Source organism: Nicotiana sylvestris, chromosome 6 (assembly GCF_000393655.2).
Source record: "Nicotiana sylvestris chromosome 6, ASM39365v2, whole genome shotgun sequence".
NCBI lineage: Eukaryota > Viridiplantae > Streptophyta > Magnoliopsida > Solanales > Solanaceae > Nicotiana > Nicotiana sylvestris.
The window spans coordinates 94,608,461-94,630,052 of record NC_091062.1 but is presented as its reverse complement, the minus strand read 5'-3'; the positions used below and the strand labels follow the sequence as shown (position 1 = coordinate 94,630,052).

Here is a 21,592-nt window from a genome sequence, read left to right as displayed (position 1 = left end):
TTACTTTACTTATACAGCATTACTATTACATATCTTGATGAACCAATGACTGTGACGTGCAATGAGACAATGCAACAAACGGACATTGATTCAGAGGAAGATGACATACCAGAGGATATTGTCAAAGAAGTTGAGAACTTTGAGAATAGACCTAAGTCCAACCTGGACGAGACCGAAATTGTCAGCGTGGGAGATGCAGAGAACGTTCAGCATTCACCTGTCGCCATCAAAAAGAAAGAATACACAGAATTCCTGAAGGAGTATGAGGATATATTCGCCTGGTTGTATGATGGCATGACTGGTCTCAGTACGTCTATTGTGGCTCACAAACTGCCAACCGATCCAACATGTCCTCTAGTAAAGTTAAAGCTCAAAAAGTTCAAGCCTGATATGAGTTTGAAAATCAAGGAAGAAGTCACTAAGCAAGTCAAAGCTAATGTTCTCGGGGTAGTAGAATACCCGACATGGCTAGCCAACATTGTGTCAGTTCCAAGGAAGGATGGGAAGGTCAGAGTCTGTGTCGACTACTGGGATCTCAACTGGGCCAGTCCGAAAGATGACTTACCTGTACCGAACATACACATCCTGATTGACAATTGCACCAAGCATGAGTTGCAGTCATTTGTAGATTGTTTTACGGGTTATCATCATATCTGGATGGATGAAGAAGATGCTAAGAAAATGGCTTTCATTACGCCGTGGGGAATGTACTGTTACAAGATGATGTCGTTCGGCCTGAAGAATGCAGGGGCCACCTACATGAGGGCCATAACTACCATTTTCCATGACATAATGCACAAGGAGATAGAGGTATATGTAGATGATGTTATCATCAAGTCCAAGAAGGCCACTGATCACATGGAAGATTTGTGGAAGTTCTTCAATAGACTGCGGAGGTACAATTTGAAACTAAACCCCACTAAGTGCGCATTTGGGGTTCCTGCTGGGAAATTGCTTGGGTTTATTGTGAGTCGCCGAGGAATAGAACTAGATCCATCAAAAGTCAAAGCTATCCAGGAATTGCCACTACCGAAGAACAAGAAGGACGTGATGAGTTTCTTAGGGAGACTGAACTACATCAGCCGGTTTATAGCACAGTCTACAGTTATCTGTGAGCCAATCTTTAAAATGTTAAAGAAGGACACTGCTACCAAATTGATTGATGACTGCCAAAAGGCCTTCGACAGAATCAAGGTGTACATGTCAACACCACTAGTATTGGTCCCGCCCGAGCTAGGTAGACCCTTATTAATCTACCTTGCAGTATTGGATGGATCTTTCGATTGCGTTCTAGGGCAACATGATGAAACAGGGAGGAAAGAGCAGGCCATTTATTACCTCAGCAAGAATTTTACCCCGTACGAGGCCCGGTATTCTCTGTTAGATCGCACCTGTTGTGCTTTGACTTGGGTAGACCAGAAGCTGAGACATTACTTATGTGCCTATACCACATATCTCATATCAAGGATGGATCCTTTGAAGTACATCTTCCAGAAGCTCATGCCCACTGGCAAGCTAGCCAAATGACAAATCCTGTTGAGTGAGTTTGACATCGTCTACGTAACTCAGAAAGTGGTCAAGGGACAAGAACTAGTAGACCACCTCGCTGAGAATCCCGTGGATGGAGAATACGAACCCCTGAAAACGTACTTTCCTGATGAGGAGGTATCATTCATAGGAGAAGGCATTGCAGAATCCTATGACGGTTGGAGAATGTTTTTCGATGGAGTAGCAAATTTCAAAGGAGTCGGCATAGGAGCAGTCCTAGTATCAGAAACCTGTCAACATTATCCGATGTGTGCCAAACTCAGGTTCCCATGCACCAACAATATGGCCGAGTATGAAGCCTGCATCTTAGGACTCAAAATGGCCATTGACATGAACGTTCAAGAGATGCAAGTAATCGGATATTCAGACTTACTTATACATCAGGTATGAGAATAATGGGAAACCAAGAACTCCAAGATACTCCCATATCTGCATCATGTATAGGAATTGAGAAAGAGGTTCACGAAGACGGAGTTCCAACATGTTCCCAGAGTCCAGAATGAGTTCGCCGATGCATTGGCTACCCTATTATCTATGATACAGCATCCAGACAAGAATTTCATTGATCCCATTCTAGTAAAGATCCATGATCAGCCGGCTTATTGTGCCCATGTTGAAGAAGAAGCGGATGGAAAGCCTTGGTTAAGGAATATTTGGCAAAAGGAGAGTACCTAGAGCTTGCAAATCCTACTCAGAAACACACACTTCGGAGATTGTCCAACAACTGCTTTCACAACGGAGGAATCCTGTATAGGAGGACCCCCGATTTGGGACTATTAAGATGTGTTGACGCGAAGGAAGCATCCAGGCTACTAGAGGAAATTCATGCTGGGACCTGCGGTTTATATATGAACGATTTTGTCCTAGCAAAAAAGATACTTCAGGCTGGTTACTTTTGGATGAAGATGGAAACAGACTGCATCCAGTATGTCCGGAAATGCCATCGTTGTCAGATACATGCAGACATGATAAAGGTACCTCCAAATGAGCTTAATGCAACAAGCTCACCATGACCGTTCGTCGCTTGGGGGATGGATGTTATTGGACCAATCGAGCATGTCGCTTCCAATGGACACAGGTTTATCCTGGTAGCCATAGACTATTTCACCAAGTGGGAAGAAGCAGCATCTTATAGAGCAGTAACTAAGAAAGTCGTGGCAGACTTTGTTCGCGACCGCATTGTTTGTCGATTCGGGATTCCAGAGTCAATCATTACTTATAATGGCTCCAACCTCAACAGCGACTTGATGAAAGCTGTGTGAGAAACTATCAAGATCAGACACAAGAATTCCACAGCCTACATGCCTCAAATGAATGGAGCTGTAAAAGCTGCCAACGAGAATATCAAGAAGATATTGAGGAAAATGATAGAAAAGCATAAACAATGGCACGAGAAGTTTTCATTTTCTCTATTGGGGTATCACACCACAGTCCGCACATCAATCGGGGCAACCCCCTATATGTTGGTTTATGGTATAGAGGTAGTCATTCCCGGCTGAGGTAGAAATTCCTTCACTAAGGATCATACAGGAAGCTGAGCTCGACGACGCAGAGTGGGTGAAAAGTCGTTATGAGCAACTAGCCCTTATGGACGGAAAGAGAATGAATGCAGTTTGCCATAGTCAACTCTATCATAACAGAATGTCCAGAGCCTTCAACAAAAGAGTCAAGCTGAGACAGTTCACACCAGGACAGTTGGTGTTAAAGAAAAATTTTTCGCATCAGGATGAAGCCAAAGGGAAATTCTCTCCTAACTGGCAGGGTCTATACATGGTTCACCGAGCTTTGACAGGAGGAGCCCTCATACTTGCATAAATGGACGGAGAAGTCTGGCCAAAACCAATCAAATTAGATGCAGTCAAGCGCTACTATGTGTAATCCTTATGCTTGCCCTGATTCCCGTTTAAGAGGGGATACGTAGGTAGCCCTATGGGTTCCGTCACAATTCAATAAAATTTCATTTTTTCCCCGCAATTGGAAACTGGGGCAGAATTTTGAGGAGGACCCTCAAAATTTCGAAGTAATTTTAGCCGATCATCGCAAACAACAATCAGAAGCGTTAACCCATCAAACTGGGGTAGAATTTTGAGGAGGACCCTCAAAATTCCGTAGCAAGAGAGGTTGCAATGTCCCGAACCACGTCACAGTCGTCGGTTCATCTAAAAAAACTATTATGTCGTATTTTTACAAAATCATGCATATTACTAAAATTGCTTTGCTTAGCAACTCTACCCCAATGATACATACAGTATCACCATATCAAAACTGAGCAGGTCAAGCAAAGCCAGCGGGGATACAAACTAACCTCCCCCTTTACAAAACTCACGATTTTTCTTTGGATGCAGGCACTTGGACTGCGAAATCATCAAACGTACTATACACCCATGGGACAAACATTATTCAGGAATACAACTCTCAGAACCATTGCAATTACCAACATTTTCTATCTGCACACACCAGTGATATTCCGTATGTCACAATGTCCCCAGCAATCACAATGTCGCAACCTGCTATCAGCTAAGAAAGCTCTATTACCACTTGCCATTTTATTCATTGCATAAGGTTACCATTCTGCCTTCTGAGACTAAACGATGTCTCCATCTACATTACTACACTGCATAAGGCTACCATTCTGTCTTCCGAGACTAAACGTTGTCTCCATCTGCATTGCATAAGGCTACCATTCTGCCTTCCGAGACTAACGTTGTCTTCATCTGCATTGCTGCACTCATAAGGCTACCATTTTGCCTTCCGAGACTAAACGATGTCTCCATCTACATTTCTGCATTGCATATGGCTACCATTCTGCCTTTCGAGACTAAACGATGTCTCCATTTGCATTTCTGTACTGTATAAGGCTACCATTCTGCCTTCCGAGACTAAACGTTGTCTCTATCTGCATTTCTGCATTGCATAAGGCTACCATTCTGCCTTCCGAGGTCAAGCTCTACCTCTATCTGCATCCACAAGGCTGAAAGATCGCCTCATATTGCATGGCTGAAAGATCGTTGCATACTGCATCTCATTGGCTGAAAGATCGCCTCATACTGCATCTCATGGGCTGAAAGATTGCCACATACTGCATCTCATGGGCTGAAAGATCGCCAAATTATCCAAAGGTGTCATCGTTTGGAGGCAGCATTTTCATAGCCCGAGAACACCATGTCATGGCCTGAGGATCCCTTTTAATTTTGCATATCATTATTCAAAGGCATCATGGTTCAAAGGCACCATCCTCATAGCCCGAGAGCATCATTTCATGGCCTACGAATCCTTTATCATACGCTTCATGGCCCAGTACATCATGGTCTAAGGACGTCATTCTAACCATACGAAGACAACATTCATGCACGGTATACACTGGTAGTGTTTCTAAATTGCAGGTATACTGGCGAACAACGGCCATCTCGGTAGGAGCGATCCCGCTCTAGTTCCCACAGCCATATCTTAACCCTTCCCATAAACCTGCCACTCACTCGACCCTAGATATTGCATCCATTCTCGAAAAGTCTCCACCAGCATACTCCGCCGACAGATCCTGAACTACATATGGCTTGATTCCGGTAAAACTAGGGATATGTAGGCAGCTCAGAAGCCAAGGTGTGCCCTATCTTCTTCAAACCATTTCGCTCGATCAAAATTGGCCATCATATCTTTACCCGACAACTCTTTCATCCTTCCCGGGTAAAGAGGGACAGCTGTTGATACCTAATTTTTCCCTATATATTCTTCAATATGAAAAATAGTTTCAAATTAGCATATATATATGCATATATAAGTATGTCCAAATGTTTTATTATTTTTTTCTTAATTTTTTAAAGATTTTTAAACCAATTTATTTCCTATTTTTATTTATTAAAAAAACAATAATAATTTCCAAAACTTATTATTTTGGTGATTCATTTATTGGATTCTCATATTTATGCTAAAATATAGCTAAGGTAATTTTGTATATTTTTACAAATTTATTTAGTATTTTTAAAGCTAAATTGCATACAGTTGCAATATTAGCCTCTTTTAGGATTTAATTGCATTTATATTCATAACATTAAGTCCAGTATTTTTTAAATTGATAATTATATGTTATAAATTATTTTAGTACTTTCAATTTATTTTCAGAATTTAATTTGCTATTTTTTATAAAATATATGGGGGAAATGGCTATTTAAAATCTAGCCAGATTTCATTTCAATTTCAGCCTAATTTGAACCCAATTTCAAATTAAACCGACCCAGACTCGGATCCCCACCTAACCCTTTAAATCTCAGCCGTTGATCATTTAGATCAATAACCACTGGCTGTACTTACCATTTTTAACCCAAACCAACCTCTTAACCTAATTCACTTCCCACTTACCGCCACCCTTGAAACCCCCTCCTCTCTCAACTCTCTCTGAAACTCTCATGAATCCTAGCCGCAGCCCTCTCACCCCATCCTAATACTTATCTAATCCATGGCCTTCCGTGGTCATTTGAGGCATATACCAGCCTTCCATGGCTTCTATGTATTTGTTCTTATGGTTTCAAGGCCAGGCCTTGAAGGAGTCTAGTCCAGTCCTTGTTCGATTTCAGTTCATGGCTCTTCTCCGGTCATCGTTAACCTTTCTCCGGCCAGCCATGGCCGCTTGAGTCAGATCCTTGACTCTCTTGGTTAGATCGGTAAATTTCAGGACCTTTCTCACTTTTTCTAGGTTTTCTGAAACCCTAATCTCTAAGATCTTTTTCGATTTCTTTCAGATCTACCTTAGATCTGTGCTTACCTTACACTTTTAAGCATTTTCTCGAATTTTCTTTAACTTTGCTCTCAAAATGACTCTTTATCTTTTCCGATTTGGGTTCTTCTTTTAAGTTATTTCAAAATCTATTCTCTGATTTTAACGTGTTTCTGATCTTGCTATATTTTGCTCATGTTGTTCTTCTATCTGAGTTAGCATGTTTAAAAACCCTAATTTATGTTGGCTATTTGTTAGATGAGTGCTTGTTTGGTTAATTTTTTGTTCGATTTATTTGTTTATCATCTTTTAAGCTCGACTATTGTTGAAAAAAAAACCTATGTCTTGGGTCTTAAACTGTTCGTTTGAATACCTGACTCGATTTGAAGTTCCTTGTTTTAGAATCTCTTTTTCTTTATGTGATTCCTCTGATTCTGGGTTTTATTATCTTTAAAACTCGACTATGCTTGAAATCTTAACTTTTCAAAAGATTTTCTCGTCTACTACTGTGAGACCTTTGCATGTTTCTGATAATTTGTTTTCTCCATTGTTGACTCAATGTGACTTGACCTACTTGATTACTACGCTTCGAATGTTTGCTTTACTACTGAACCTTATGCCTATTTCTGTATGCTGTTTCTTTTGCCAATGGGTTTGGCCTCACATGTCTGGTATCTCTACTCACTCTGTTTAAATACTAAAGTGTATAAGCATGTTACTTCCTTGATTGATCTCGATCTTGTGACTAATTTCAGAACTTTTCTTTTATGAACTCTAATTTCACTCGCCTATTTAAAGTTAATTGATTCTTTTCCTTTATTATGATATTTTGCCTTACTGAATCCTTTCCCAAAATTAGCATATTTCTGTACTTAGACTTGATTGCTTACTTAATGCTTTTACTACCCCTTTTATGGCAATAATCAGTCTGCCTACAAAATTCATCTTTCCTTATTTTTGAATCGGTTACCCCCGTTAAACAAGTGATCTCTTGATTAAAGGGGAATCACTTGGTTAATTGATTCTGACCGTTGTTGTTTCCATATTTGTATTGAAACTTTACTTATTACCTTATTTCTCACATGTTTTCAAAACTATAAATACCCTGCACCCCTCTTCTTTCAAAAACACGAACACTGAAGTTCAGAACATACATTTCACTCAAAACTCTCTTTTCTCTGTTACTACTTGTGTTGCTGCCTTACCTAGCCGGCTGAAAGCCAAGGCTAGGATGTGGGAAATTTGCTTACTTTCTTTCTGCATTTGCTTCTTTACTGGTATGTTCTAATTAATCTTCAGCATCAACAACAACATGTTTCTTTACTATTTCTTGCACTCTTTCCTGTTTCCTGCTTGTGTTTAATCAAGTTCTATTATTAAGCATGTTGTAATCTACCCTTTCCCTTCTGAATTAATGTTTTTCCTTATGTATGAATTATGTTAGTCACTTATTATGACTTATGAATCCCAAACCCCCATATCCCCTATGTGTATGTATTCTTTGGTTGGTTTGAGGGCATGTCAGCATTAGACATTGCTATGCATTACCCAAACCTGACCCTCCCTGGGGTCATATCCTTCATATCCCCTCTATGTGTTGTATTCTCTAGCTAGTTTATGGGCATGCCGGCATCATCTATTGTTGTGCATGTCCAAAACCTGACCCCCTCCTAGGGTCATATGCTCCCTGTAATGAACTCCCAAACCCCTGACCCCTTTGTATCAAATTGTTGATTCTGTAGTGTTAACTTTATTACTACTATTTTCAAATCACCCTTACCCTCTTAATATTCTCAACCCAGTTTTAAACAACTCTCTACTCCTACACTTCCACTATACTCTTAGACTTAGGTTCTGTCCCTCTTGTGTGAGCCTTGCCTTGGGACCCATGAGCTCCCTCTAAACTGGGACACATAAGGGTTGGCCCTTCCACACTGCACTCATTCCTGTCTGGTTATGCAAACTTGGGTGTAAGAACTGCCCGGGATCCCTTGAGACCCTTAGGGAACTTTGACACACCCATGTCTGAGAAAGGCTTTGAAACAAATGGCATTTGAGGTGGTTTATTCCATAACTCAGAGAGGAAGTCAAGAATCAGGCTTCCTCTGGTTGTAACTTTTTTCTTTTTACACTTTTCTGATGTAATTCGTTATTCAGTTTGTAATAATTTGTAATAAATGTTGGGGTTTCGCTAGTGAAAAGGGCTGGGTAATTGTGCATGCTTAAGGGTAGATATCATGCCTATAGGACCTAAAATTCTGCATATTTAACTCTGCAATTTAGATATCATGCCTATAAGATCTGTTTTCACTAAAACTCTACATGTTCTACATCTAGAGAATATGCCTATAGGACCTAAAGTCTGCATGTTTAACTCTGCATTTAGAGAACCTGTCTAGAGGACTTGTCTTAGATTCTGCATTACCACACTTAGACACCATGTTCTTAGGATCTAACTGGTTATCATCTGGCATCATGTCCAGTAGTTTAAAATTAGTACCCTTTTATAGAAATCATGCCTATAGGAATTGCAAGTAAATTTTGCCAGCTTCATTACACGTTCAACTAGATATCATGTCTATAGAAATTAAATCAGCAATAATAGATATCATGCCTTCAGGATTTGAAACCAGTCTAGTTTAAAATCAGCCTAATTCATACTGTTCTCAACTAGTTTTTAAACAACTCTCTCACCTTCTGTTAATACGGTTTAGAAAGCATGCCTGTAGGATCTCAAATCGTTTGTTTTAAAATGGTTACTGCTTTGCCACATTCTGAATCAGTATTAGATATCATGTTTATAGGATCTCACCCAAACACTTAGGCAAACCTTAGGTGATAACAACAATAAAACTGAATCTGCCTTTGTTAATTTAATTGTTACAACCAGCAAGCAGGCCTGATTCGGACTTCTTATCTGAGTTATGTAATAAACTGGTCTGCTTCAACAATTAAAATTCCCCTCGCCTTTAGTATTTTTAAATTTAGACCCTAAATGTATGTTTAAGTCATGCTATTTATGTGTTTTGCTTGAGGAGGTATACATGAGCCTTTTATTTGTTTACAAGCTTCCCCTAATGTGCAGTACTATGTGTTTTTGTCTGTCGCCTTAGATTTTTCACCTTTCGAAACCTAAAGTCAGCCTAATATGCCTCTCTTTTAGGAATAGTAGTCCTAAATTCCCCCGGGACTGATAGAAAGGGACGGGTAACAGCATGCAATAGAGGTCGAGACCAATCCGCGCTTTAATACTTTCACGGAGTGGGAAGGGTAGATATGGATATAATGACCGGTGTGCTAATACCACGTGTATCCCTTCTTCTGAGGAGTGTTATACTGGGTATCGCATTGATGTGATCCATATTATAAATAAACCTAGGACCCCCTTTTTTCCTCTTTTATATTTTCAAGTATTTGTAGAACTGTAACTCTTTCTTTTCGAAATCTGCCTTCTAACTGTTTTCAAACTCTTATGTGTTTAAATCTCCTACTATTTGAGCCTATACCTGTTTGTTTGCTAAATTGCACAAATTCACAAAAATTGTCTGGCCGGGAACCACACTAGTGGATCCTGAGGGGTGCCTAACACCTTCCCCTTAGGTTAATTTCAAGACCTTACCTAATCTCTGGTTATCAAACAAACTTAGAAGTGAACCCTATATGTGTCCTAATGCACCTTAAATCATTAGGTGGCGACTCTTCAAATGCAAAACCCAGTTCCCAAAAGGAATGAGTTGTCATATACCCAAAAATATCATAAACCCGATCTCCCGATGCAAAGATGGAAAAAGGGGGCACGACAACGAGCATCTACTAAGGTCTGAATAAAACAAAGAGTCTGAAAATAAACTAAAAATAGTCTAAGGAAGACAAGAGGGAGAAGAGCAGGGCTGCAAACGTCGGGCAGCTACCTTGCTAACTCCGATGACTCTGCCACTGAGCAATCAACACCCACCGCCGGGTTCAGAAATACCTGAATCTGCACACAAGGTGCAGAGAGTAATGTGAGTACGTCAACTCAGTAAGTAACAAAAGTAAATGAAAGCTGAGAAGTAAGAAAACACATAATTTCATGTCATAGCACTACAACAAATACCGTATATTTCTCAAAAACAGTACAGAAACCATTTACTTTGTAAATCAAGCTCAGCTTCAGTAAAACCTTTTAAAACAACTTTCAATAGTTTTAAACGAGTGATAAAACAGTGAGTAAAAATGATAGAAATCTAAACAGCCCCTCGGGCAAAACATGTACCATAAACCGCACCTCGGGCATAATATCAACAGAACCAGCCCCTCGGGCTACCTCACTTCACTCGTAATCGCCCCTCGGGCATAACATGAATCAAGAACCGCCCTTCGGGCAAAACATGGATCAAGAACAGCCCCTCGGGAAATAATATGAAACAACAACAACAGCCCCTCGGGCTACATCATATCACTCACACTGGGTACCCGCGCTCACTGGGGGTGTACAGACTCCTGGAGGGGCCCCTTACGCCCCAAGCGCAATAACAAGCCATCTCATGGCATAATCAAATAGGCTCTCGGCCTCATATCAACAAGCCACCTCGTGGCGTAACAAATCAAGCCCTCGACCTCAAAATCATGAATCAGTATAACACTGCTGCAGAGCGCAGCCTGATCCCATAGTATCCTCATAACATAGGCTCTCGACCTCACTCAGTCAGAAATCTCTCATGCCAATCGGGCAACAGTAAAATATGATGCTCAGCCCAAAATATCATTTAAAATATCAAAACGGAGTAAATATGGCTGAGTTATGAAAACAGTAGAATACAGCATGACTGGGTACAAATATGAAGTCAAAACAGTGAGGAATAGTAGTAAAAATCCCCTAAGGGTCTAAAACAGTTGGCACGAGGCCCAAATATGGCATTCAGCCCAAAACATGATAATACTTTCCAAAACACAATGATATCAAACAATTTTCAATCCAATACGCGGTTTAACAGTCATACGGGATGGACTAAGTCACAATCCCCAATGGTGCACGACCCCACGATCGTCATCTAGCGTGTGTGTCACTTCAAAGTAGCACAAAGATGTGAAATCCGAGGTTTCATACCCTCAGGACAACATTTACAATCATTACTTACCTCAATCCGAGCAAAACTCCTACTCCGAAATGCCTTTTACCCTCGAATCGGCCTCAAATTGAGCTGAATCTAGCCACAGTTAATTCAAACAAAATTTTCCAACAAAATTCGAAATTAACCCAAAATTTGCCCGTGGGGCCCACGTCTTGAAATCCGACGAAACTCACAAAATCTGACAACACATTCAACCACGAGTCTAACCATACCAAAATTACTAAATTCCGATAACAATTCGGCCTCCAAATCTTCAAATCTTATTTTCAAATCCCTAGGCCTAAATCTCCAATTTACACCTCAAAAACATGTAATCTAGTCGGATTATTCGATGATAATTCAATATTATGGAGTAGAAATGATCACAAGTGACTTACCTCAAGATTTTCCATGATTTCTTGCTCAAAAATCGCCTCAAGCCGTGTTCTTTCACCAAAAATGTCAAAATGAGCTTAAAAAATAGAAATAGCATTAAAACCCCAATTCTGGTCGCTAAAAGTCAATTCATGTCGCTAAAAGTGGTCAAATCTGGTTGTTAAAGGTGCACACCAGATCTGTTGCACCAGTAGTCTTTAATTTCACTAAAGAGGCTCTAACTCCATCATACGAACTCGGAATTCAATGATTCTTGTTCCTATGAGTCACAAATAGTAATACGAACATAGTCCTTCAATCAAAACTCAATTCGGAGCTCATTTGCTTAGTGAGATTCCCATTTCACTCGTTAAATAATTAACTCATGTTTCGCATTAAAAACCCAATCGTGACTTGATGAAATTAGACCAAACTTTCCAGATCACTCCTATAATTCATTATCAAAATCTCGGAAGTCTTGAAATCAAATTTTGATCTCTATAACTAAAAATGGACCTTTGGATCATTACATGTTTATGCTCAAAACGCCAAAATCTTCCAAAACCTCTTCCAAAGTTATTCTGAGCCTCATGGGACCCCAACCAAGTATACTAACAAGTCCCATAATATGACACAAACTTAGTCGATGCCTCAAATTACATCAAATAATGCTAAAACGTGAATCACACCCCAATTCAAGCTTAATAAAACTAAGAACTTCCAACTTCTATATTCGATGCCGAAACCTATCAAATCATGTCCGATTGACCTCAAATTTTGGACACAAGTCATAAATGACATAACGAAGCTATGAAAATTTTCAGAACTAGATTCCGACCCCAATATCAAAAAGTCAACCCTCGGTCAAACTTTCCAAAAATCTTCTATTTTTCAACTTTTGCCAAAATGCGTCAAATTATCCTACAGACTTCCAAATCTAAATCCGAACATACGTCTAAGTCCGAAATAACCATACAAAGCTATTGGAATCATCAAAAATCTAATCTAGGGTCGTTTGCTCAAAAGTCAAATCTCCGGTCAAACTTAAGAAATCTTTAGCCTTAGATTTCTAGATTCCGTTAAATGCCGATAATTTGATCTAGGGACCTCCGAATTCAATTCGGACATATGACCAAGTCCCAAATCACGATACGGAACTACCGAAATGGTCAAAACTTGTATCCGGGTTCGTTTGCTCAAAATCTTGACTGAAGTCAACGTTGAGTTTTAAAGCTCTAATTCACAATTTAATCCATTTTTCACATGAAAACCTTCCGGAAAATTATATGGACTGTGCACGCAAGTCGAAGAATTATTGATACCGCTTTTCAAGGTCTTAAAATACCGAGATGATGATTTAATTTAAAGATGACAGTTTGGGTCATCACACAGGCCTTGTAGCATTAGCAAGATACATAAGTGCACCAATTGCACTGAGATATGGTGTTTCATGACCAAGGAGTTCCCCATCCTATTATGGAGGTTGGAATGGGTGTTTATTCACTTCAAGTGATTGAACAATCATTGGTGTACTCAATGGGTGCGCTTTGTCCATGTAAAAGCATTTTATGACCCTTACTGTATAGGCAGATTAATGGATAAAGATCCCGTCTGCTAAATGTTCAATTTGCAGACCAAGACAAAGTTTTGTCTTTCCAAGATTTTTCATCTCAAATTCTTTCTTAAGATATTCAATTGCCTTCTGGAGCTCTTATAACATTCTTTCAGCAAATATTCATTTAGGCGATTATACCACATGCGCCCTAATTACTTTAAACGATACAATGACTTTTGTAATCTGATCGAGTACATTTATCGAGACTTTGAACTATATGCTTCATGCATTTTAAAACCTTCAGGGATATTCATATAGATTTAATCAAATGAGTCATATAGGTTATGACTTGCATTTAAATGGCATGACATTTTCAAGTATCTGGGCTGCTGGTTCGATCCTCACAATCTTTTATAATGTTGTGCACTATATTGTACCAAATATATCGTCGACGATCATTTCATATCGGTTCGCAAGCGACATAACTTGTTGAGATCTCATCACTTTCTTTATTTTCAGGTATCTAAACTTCTTCAAGAGTTTCATGAAATGTTATGTCGTGGGCTCTTCTAGAGCTTATTTCCTCCTTATTATGATCATTTTAATCATTTTCTCCTATTCTTTTTAAGGATTGTTACTTTTAGAACCGATTGGTCTACCATGCTTCATACGTACAGTAAACTCCATCATTCAGGGACTTTAATTTTACTAGGAGCTTTTGCAGCAAAAATATGATATTTAATTTTGGATCAGCAAGTGCTTCTGGCATTTGACTTGAATTATCTTCTGAGTGAGGATCATACTAATGATAATTTGATTCATATAACATATTTTTCAACTGCTTATTCCATCCCCTAATGTTAGAAAAACTAACATATATCCCAAATTTTCTTTGGGAAACCTATCTTTGTGCTTTGTGGCAGAGAAATTAATCATATACTACGCATCAAAAGTTACTAGATAGTAAAAAAAATTGGTTTCTGATCCTAAACCAATTATAAGGGGATAACTTATCATATATTGTTGGTCTGATGCATACAAATGTTGTTGTATGCAATTTAAAAAAATCTTAGACCAACACATGAAACTTTGTTCTCATAAGCAATTAATAGGAGGTATTCAATGCTAAATTAGCTTGGATATAATCCAGCGTCATCAAAATGAACTATCTTGATTTCATAATCTGAAAATTATGCTCTTATTTGAGAAAAGCAATTTCAAATGTCAAACTGCAGGTTGACAATAATCACACATGTAACCATCTCATATATGCATCTATAAGTGGTTCACATGATAGGTGAATAGACCCATATTCACCTTTTATATATTTCAGAATTCAGGGGTCTTAGTCCCAACTTTAGCTGGTATAATCAATGAGAACAAGCAATACAAGAGAATTCTTGAAGAATCTTCTAGTTCTTCAGTATATGCTTATCTGAATTCTCAAATAGCTCATTTAAAAATGATAGATGAAAACTTCAAGTTTATCATGACATGTGTTTTCTCTTAGTAAACTTTTGGTTTACTATGGCATAAACTTTGCATTAGTAAACTTCTAGTTTACTGTGGCTACTTTTGCCCCAGTAAATTCCCGGTTAGTATAGCTACTTTTGCCTCAGTAAAACTTCTGATTTACTGTGACTGCTTTTGCATTAGTAAACTTCTAGTTTACTGTGACATGTGATGTAGTACAAGTTGAAGAATGAGGTGGGTAACTTCTCACATACATATTATTTTATCCCATATGACTGTGAAACATGAAGATTTTCAATCTTCCAATCATTTGTAGTCTCAATATGATAACTATTTGTATTAGTAAACTTCAGGTTTACTACAACATATATTTTGACCAGAATCATATAATATGAATGACATATTTTTATATAAGCTCTTCGAGTGCCTTCATTTATTATCCACAATCTTATATTTATCGGACACTACTGGTGTCATGTGTCTTCTAGACAAACAGTTAGCTCTTTGGGAGCTTTTGATAAATTTTATACTGCCAAATATTGCTCAGACACTTATGGTATCATGAGAGAAAATTATTAACATATGAACAATAGAAAGACAATACTAAATTTATAAATGTAAAAAGTTAAGAATTTCAGTATTTCTACCACCAACTTTGTGATAAATGTCTCCTTCAGGGAGAAACGATATTAACATCTGAATATTTTATATCCTTTGTTATTCTACCTCTTTATAAGGTGAGTTGCAGTATTTACATCGCTCTATAATATTTTCCTGCTTCAGGAAGAAATTTCAATTGTTTACTACTTCAGGGGCAAATTTGAAGTACGAAAGATTAAGGATATGTTCTCTCAATTGTATTCTCTTCTGGAGGTGAGTTGTGATGTCTTCACAACCAAGAGCACGTTCATATTTACAAGCTTTATTAACATTGTCACATTCACTTCTGGGAATTATCAATATTTATCAAAGTTCTCATCCTTCAGGGAATGGAACATAATTATCTGAACGTGCATAATCACATCAAATTGTGATGCTTCGAACCTCTTTTAAGATATTTGCTACTTCAGGAGCAAATCGAGGTATGCATATAATATAGAGAATTTTCTCTAGCTTATCTTCAATTATAACCATAGAAAGTCTAAATTATCACTTCTGGTGGTCATAGGCATATACCACTTCTGGTAGTTAACAAAATTTAGTTACAATGAGATATATAAAATACAACCACTTCTGATGGTTGTATATTTCTTACAAACTCTGCTGGAGTTTAAGTGGGTCTAACGATGTTATCCACTTTATAACCCTTTATTAAGATAATACGAATAAAAATAAATACCAAAATAGATACTGCATACATAGCATATAACCAAGCAAGCGTTGATAAAGCTATTAAACCAAATATAAGCAAAAGGCTCAAATTACTTTACACAAATTTGGTCATTCCATATGTAAGTGATATTCACATATCACCACCGTAACATGTTGTAAGCCATTTTGAAATTGAAAATAAGAATCCATGTATTAAGTGGAACCAATCTCTTAGATTCAGCAGCGTTAACTTCATTATCACCTGCCATGACTGCAAGTGAAGCAAAAGGTGATTAATGAAAGAAAAAGACAGAATCTTGGGCTTGCTTCTCTGTCAACGATTGGGAAGTGGAAGACGATGATGAATTTTTTAGGGCAGCGGAGGAGGAGATTAAAGATTCCCAAGCACCGATTAGTATGAATCTGCCACCGGCTACAGTATAGGAGAATAGCCCCATTATTGACTTTGATTTTCTTTGCTTTCTCGTTTTGAGTTTCAAACAACACTGAAATAGAAATTAAATTCGAAGTAAGTGCTCAAAATGACAGTCTCGTGCTGATAATGTATTATAAAATAATTACTGTAAAGTTAATAAACCAAAGACAAGTATAAAGAGAAACTGATATATTATTCAACTTTCAAACTGAAGTACATAATGAAGTGAAAACTCCTCTATTTATAGAAGAAAGGAAGCAACTGCGAGGCTTTTCAGGAAGCAGCTGCAAGGCTTTTCTTGAGCTGCTTGTAAGTTGTCTGCATGAGCTGCTTGCAACCTGCCTGTTTAATAAGAAGCTGCTGCAAATCATTTCATTGAGTTGCTTGCAACCTGCCTGCATCATCTGCTTGTAGATAAACTTCAATAGAGTACTAAATGAACATCCACAATATAATTATTTGCATCAGCTGCTTGCGGAATATTAAATGAACATCCACAATATAATTATTTTCATAACAAAAACAAGCATAACTTTGGTACTTGTAAAATTTTGAACCTTTAAACAGATAAATAAAAAAATTAAAACTGAAAAATATATTTAAAATTTTTTTGGGGGAGGGAGAGGGAGGGGGGGTGGGGGTGGATTTTTGCGGATCGAGGGGGGTAGGGGTGGAGGGGAAGTAGAGTGGATGAGAATGGAAAAACTGAAATTTGAAAAGAAAAAAAAACCTTTTTTTGAGAGAGGGGGTGGGGTGGGGTGGGTTGGTGAGGGTGGGAATGTTGACAAGGAATTTTGGAAAATGTTTTCCCTTTTCTTGATAAGGAAAACATTTTCCTCCAATTGAAAGAAAGTGAGTTGATAAAAAAAATATTTTCCAAAATATTTAAGCCAACCAAACATGAGAAAATTAGAAAACATAATGTTTTCCTTGGTACCAAACACACCCTAGTTTTGTTAATATTGAGTCGAATCTGCCAACTCAGCCCGTCAAATAACACATCTGTATTAACGGTAAGGCATTCTTCAAAATTTGAAATCCAAAGTTGCAGACCTGTATTGGGCCCACAAGACGGGCCCAACCCAAGGAGCCGTTCTAATATTCCCGACTTTTGATTTGATTTTAAAGCAGTTGTGACATTTCCCGCTCAAACAACGCTGCATATAAGCAACAATTTCTTCATTTTCATTTCATCCAATCTTCACATATCATTTGTTTCTATCTTCTAGAAACCCTAGAATTCATCATGGAAGAGTCAGCTAAAGATCAATCCTCTGTTTCTGGTATCACTCTCTTAATTTCTCTTTGATCGCTAGAATTTGATTTTACGCATCTGTATGTGTTATATGTGTTTGATTTTTCTTTTGTGCAGCCAATGCTAGGCGATCAACATCGAAACTTCTGCGATATCCGTTGCGATCGGCATCTAAATCAAAGGAGGAGAAACCGCCTCTGACTGATTCCTCCAACTCTTCAGCTAATTCTGCAAGGTTCTTCTCTCTCTCTCCCTCCATCTATATATATTCATGTAGATATCTAATTTATCTAGTATTAGTTTTAGATTATAGATACACTTGCATCTATACGTTGATGAATTTTGATTTGAAATTGCGATGTGCAAGGGCAATTGAATGCAGATATATAGTTGAGTGGATTTCTTTTCTTGGTGTTTTACCAACTCTGCCGGGTTTAACAATTAGGATATCACTTATTATCTGTTACTGTCTCTGTCTGGAAATAGAAAAAAGCTCATTGAAATTGCATATATGATCTTCTGCCATGTCAAATGAAATGAAATCTTATTTGATCCAGTGATCGTTTGTTGATTGATTTGCCTGTAACATGATGTCAGAGGCGTATCCATAATTTAAACTTAATGGGTTCAATGTTCTGAATTCTTTGCAAATATGGGTTCTGAACTTAAACATTACAATACTTTCAGAATTTTTCACGTATATCTATCTGTATATGTCCACCAGTGGCAGACGCATGTGGTGGCAAGCGGGTTCTACTGAACCTGCTTCATCAAAAAATAATAATATGTATATGTATAAATTACAATTAAAGTTGTGTAAATTTTGTATAAATATTTTATTTGAACCCACTTGACAACTACTATTTTACGACGAAAGTTATGTACTTCTAAGATTGAACCCGCTTGCACAAAATCCTGGGTGCGCCATTGATGTCCACCTAGGATGATACAGTGAAAAGTTCCCAACCTTGATCACCTGTTTTTTGAATTTCCCCTTTTTAAGGCTGCTGAAACTTGCAACGAAGGCTTATTCATAAACAGTATGTGGCTTTACACAATCAGCAGATGCGTAGAAATGTTTATGTACCTACGATAACAGCAGTACGTTATTGAAACTTTAGTTTTTATGTATAAATTGAAAGAAAGCAGAAATATGGTAGGCGCTACTGTCTTCTTACCTTTCACTTGGCTGGTTGTGCTGTTTTAACTCGCATTCGCTTTTAATGTGTGGTAGTTTCTGTGTGAACTGCATACAGTTTACAGTGTAGAATCAAACTCCTCCAATAAAATTAGTTTTGATTCCAGAGAAAAAATTTTGGTTTTCTCCTTGCAGAATATTCTACTGATTTCTAATGTCAGCTTTATCCTGAATCATGATGCATGCAAGTTTGGAGAAAATTTGTAAAATACAATGACACAATTTCTACTAGCAAAAGAATGGTGATTTTCTTTTCTTTTTTGTTCTCCGCCTTCAGCAAATTCTTAATAAATGAGAGCTAAATCAGACAAAGGTTGCCAAAGATGCAGCAACTCTTCCTAGTATTCCTAATTCTTATTTTAATTTCTAAGCCTAACTATCGGTTGCCCTGATGTGTGTACTTACATTACTAGCTGTTTCATTTGTATTTCAGGGGAAGACCTGCATCAAGTGTTAGTAAGAGTGTTTCTTCCCTTCATCTCTCTGGTAAGGAAAAATCTGCGAAGCCTCCAAGAAGGCTGTCTGTTTCCTCCAAGCCAATTGCCAGCCCGGCTTCTAGACCACTTGGTACTATAACTCCCATTTCTGAGACTAGAGCAAAGAGATCAACTAGTAACCAAGGAAAATCAGATGCACCATTTTCAAATGCTTCAAAGTCCTCAATTAGAAGGAAATATGACCTTATATCCTCAGCTTCCTATTGGCTATCACAGATTAAGCTTTCAGAATCTGCTGCTAAGCATTCAATTTCCCTTGGCTTTTTCAGACTTGCTTTGGAGGCTGGCTCTGAGGTATGATACTATATCTTCTCCCACATGACTAAGTTACTTCATTGAAAAAATCACGAGCTAATGGACATTCTTGTGACACCTTTGTTGATCCCCCTTTCAACCGTAATACAATCTTTGAAAACTTGGTAGTGACTAGTGCTACAGACTTCACTGTTCCATTAATCTCCTCCACATTTCCTTGCTTTAGCCGAAACTATATCTTAAAATCAAGTAGTTGATTTCCGTTAGTAAGCTCGTTGTTCACCTTCCTTGCATTGCAATGTGGATAAACACAAATGTTCGGTTTTCAGCAACAATTTGGCTTTTGTAGTTGGTTAATTGAACCATGTGATTGAAAATATTTGCCTATTTTTCTGCTTCAATTTCAGCCTTTTCAACGTTTGAGAGATGAGCTGAAATCTTATGTGCAACGACACAGCCTTGTGGAACTTGAGGAGCCAGTGAAACAATTGTTTGATAGCTATAACATTCTACAAGATTCTCAGCCATTGCAAGTCTCTGAGACTTGCACTCATGCGCCTAAAGAAGAGACATGTTCATCTAATGATGACATACATTGCTCTTCTTCTGTTGCCAACACTAAGAGAAAGCTATCCAGAGTCTTGAATAAAGATTCAACTAAAACTGCACTAGTTAAAGAACCAATCAAGGAGAAGACTCCAAAGATTGGAAGCACGCCTAGGACCCGGAATTCTGTAAACAAAATTGCTGCAACTGCTACATCTACACAAAAAGCTGGAAGTCGTACCACAAAAGAGAAACTTCAAAAACTTGTTAAGCCAGAACCAAATAAGGATAAGGTGAAAAGACAGGGAAGGAGATCTGCTCAAGGAGAAGGTAGCTATGAGTATTGTTTGGTTAAAAATCATTCAGCTGTTTGAGCTAGAAGTTTGTTAATTTTTTCTTTTACAGGGCCTGATAATGCCTGCACTTCAGAGAAAGTCCTCCAAGAAGATAAAGAAAATCTGGTATGGACAAAATATGATTTAACTTCATTTTGATCGAGCTAGAGAAGCTTTTTTCATGGATTGATTAATCCTAGTTGTTTAACTTCTATCTTTTTATTGCATTTAATTGTTCTGACTGGTATAAAACACTTGTGCAGGATGCTCCACAAACAGAAGTGATTAGCACCTGAAATTTTTAGCAGGAAGCTTTTCTTTTAGTATATCATGTCCGATGCCAAAATTCAAGTGTCTGGATCTGAAGTCTGCATTCCAAAATATTGTATTTGGTGTGTTTGTTTGTTTCTTTTTCTTTCCTTTCCCTCTTTTTTAATTTAACCAAAGTCATTATACAGCTGTCTAGTTTCGCATTGGCATTCATGCTAGACGTACAGTGTTCTTTTATTCAACAGTTTCTGGGCTTTTGCAGTTGAATACTACTTGGAAGTAGTTAATATATATTACCTGTGATGTAGGCATTATGATTGTCATCTGAATCACAGTGTATTGAATTAGCTTTTGATTCAAGATGTGAAACTCCGGGGCATTTGCATCTTTAACTCCTATTGTTTGAATCTTTTCTTCCAAATCGAGTGGTTTTCATCTTTGTAAAGTTAGCGTGAAATCAACAACTAAGGCAATTTGTGTCTGGTTCTGAATCATGCCTGCCCAAAGCCCCGCGACAGTAGTGATATTGCCTCGTTACAAGCATAAATCTTTCGCTGCTATATTTGATAGGTGAAATATCACACCTTCAACAAGTGAATAGGATTCATCTCTGTTCCTATTGTGAAGTACATACTTCGCTTTCCTATGATCTTGTACTGAATTTATCCTACCAAGAAAAAAAGAAATGGATGTGTTACCATATGAAGACTGAGAATACCGTGATCATTACATGT

At 38.0% G+C, this 21,592-nt stretch overlaps 1 protein-coding gene across 1 annotated transcript; it reads left to right on the top strand.

Moving 5' to 3' along the window:
- Positions 1-17,646: 17,646 nt before the first annotated feature.
- LOC104236970 (uncharacterized) lies at positions 17,647-21,243 on the top strand. The gene is made up of 6 exons (XM_009791023.2): positions 17,647-17,785; positions 17,875-17,992; positions 19,389-19,746; positions 20,115-20,583; positions 20,659-20,714; positions 20,852-21,243. The coding sequence occupies exons 1-6, from the start codon at positions 17,749-17,751 to the stop codon at positions 20,882-20,884; spliced, it is 1,071 nt and encodes a 356-aa protein (XP_009789325.1). The 5' UTR covers positions 17,647-17,748; the 3' UTR covers positions 20,885-21,243.
- Positions 21,244-21,592: the final 349 nt, after the last annotated feature.

Bases quoted from the DNA above. Each gene is read 5' to 3' on its own strand.
- LOC104236970 (XM_009791023.2), top strand. From the start codon at position 17,749: ATGGAAGAGTCAGCTAAAGATCAATCCTCTGTTTCTG. The intron at 17,993-19,388 runs GTTCTTCTCTCT...TTTGTATTTCAG, and splicing joins TCTTCAGCTAATTCTGCAAG to GGGAAGACCTGCATCAAGTG. The intron at 20,715-20,851 runs GTATGGACAAAA...ACACTTGTGCAG, and splicing joins AAGAAGATAAAGAAAATCTG to GATGCTCCACAAACAGAAGT.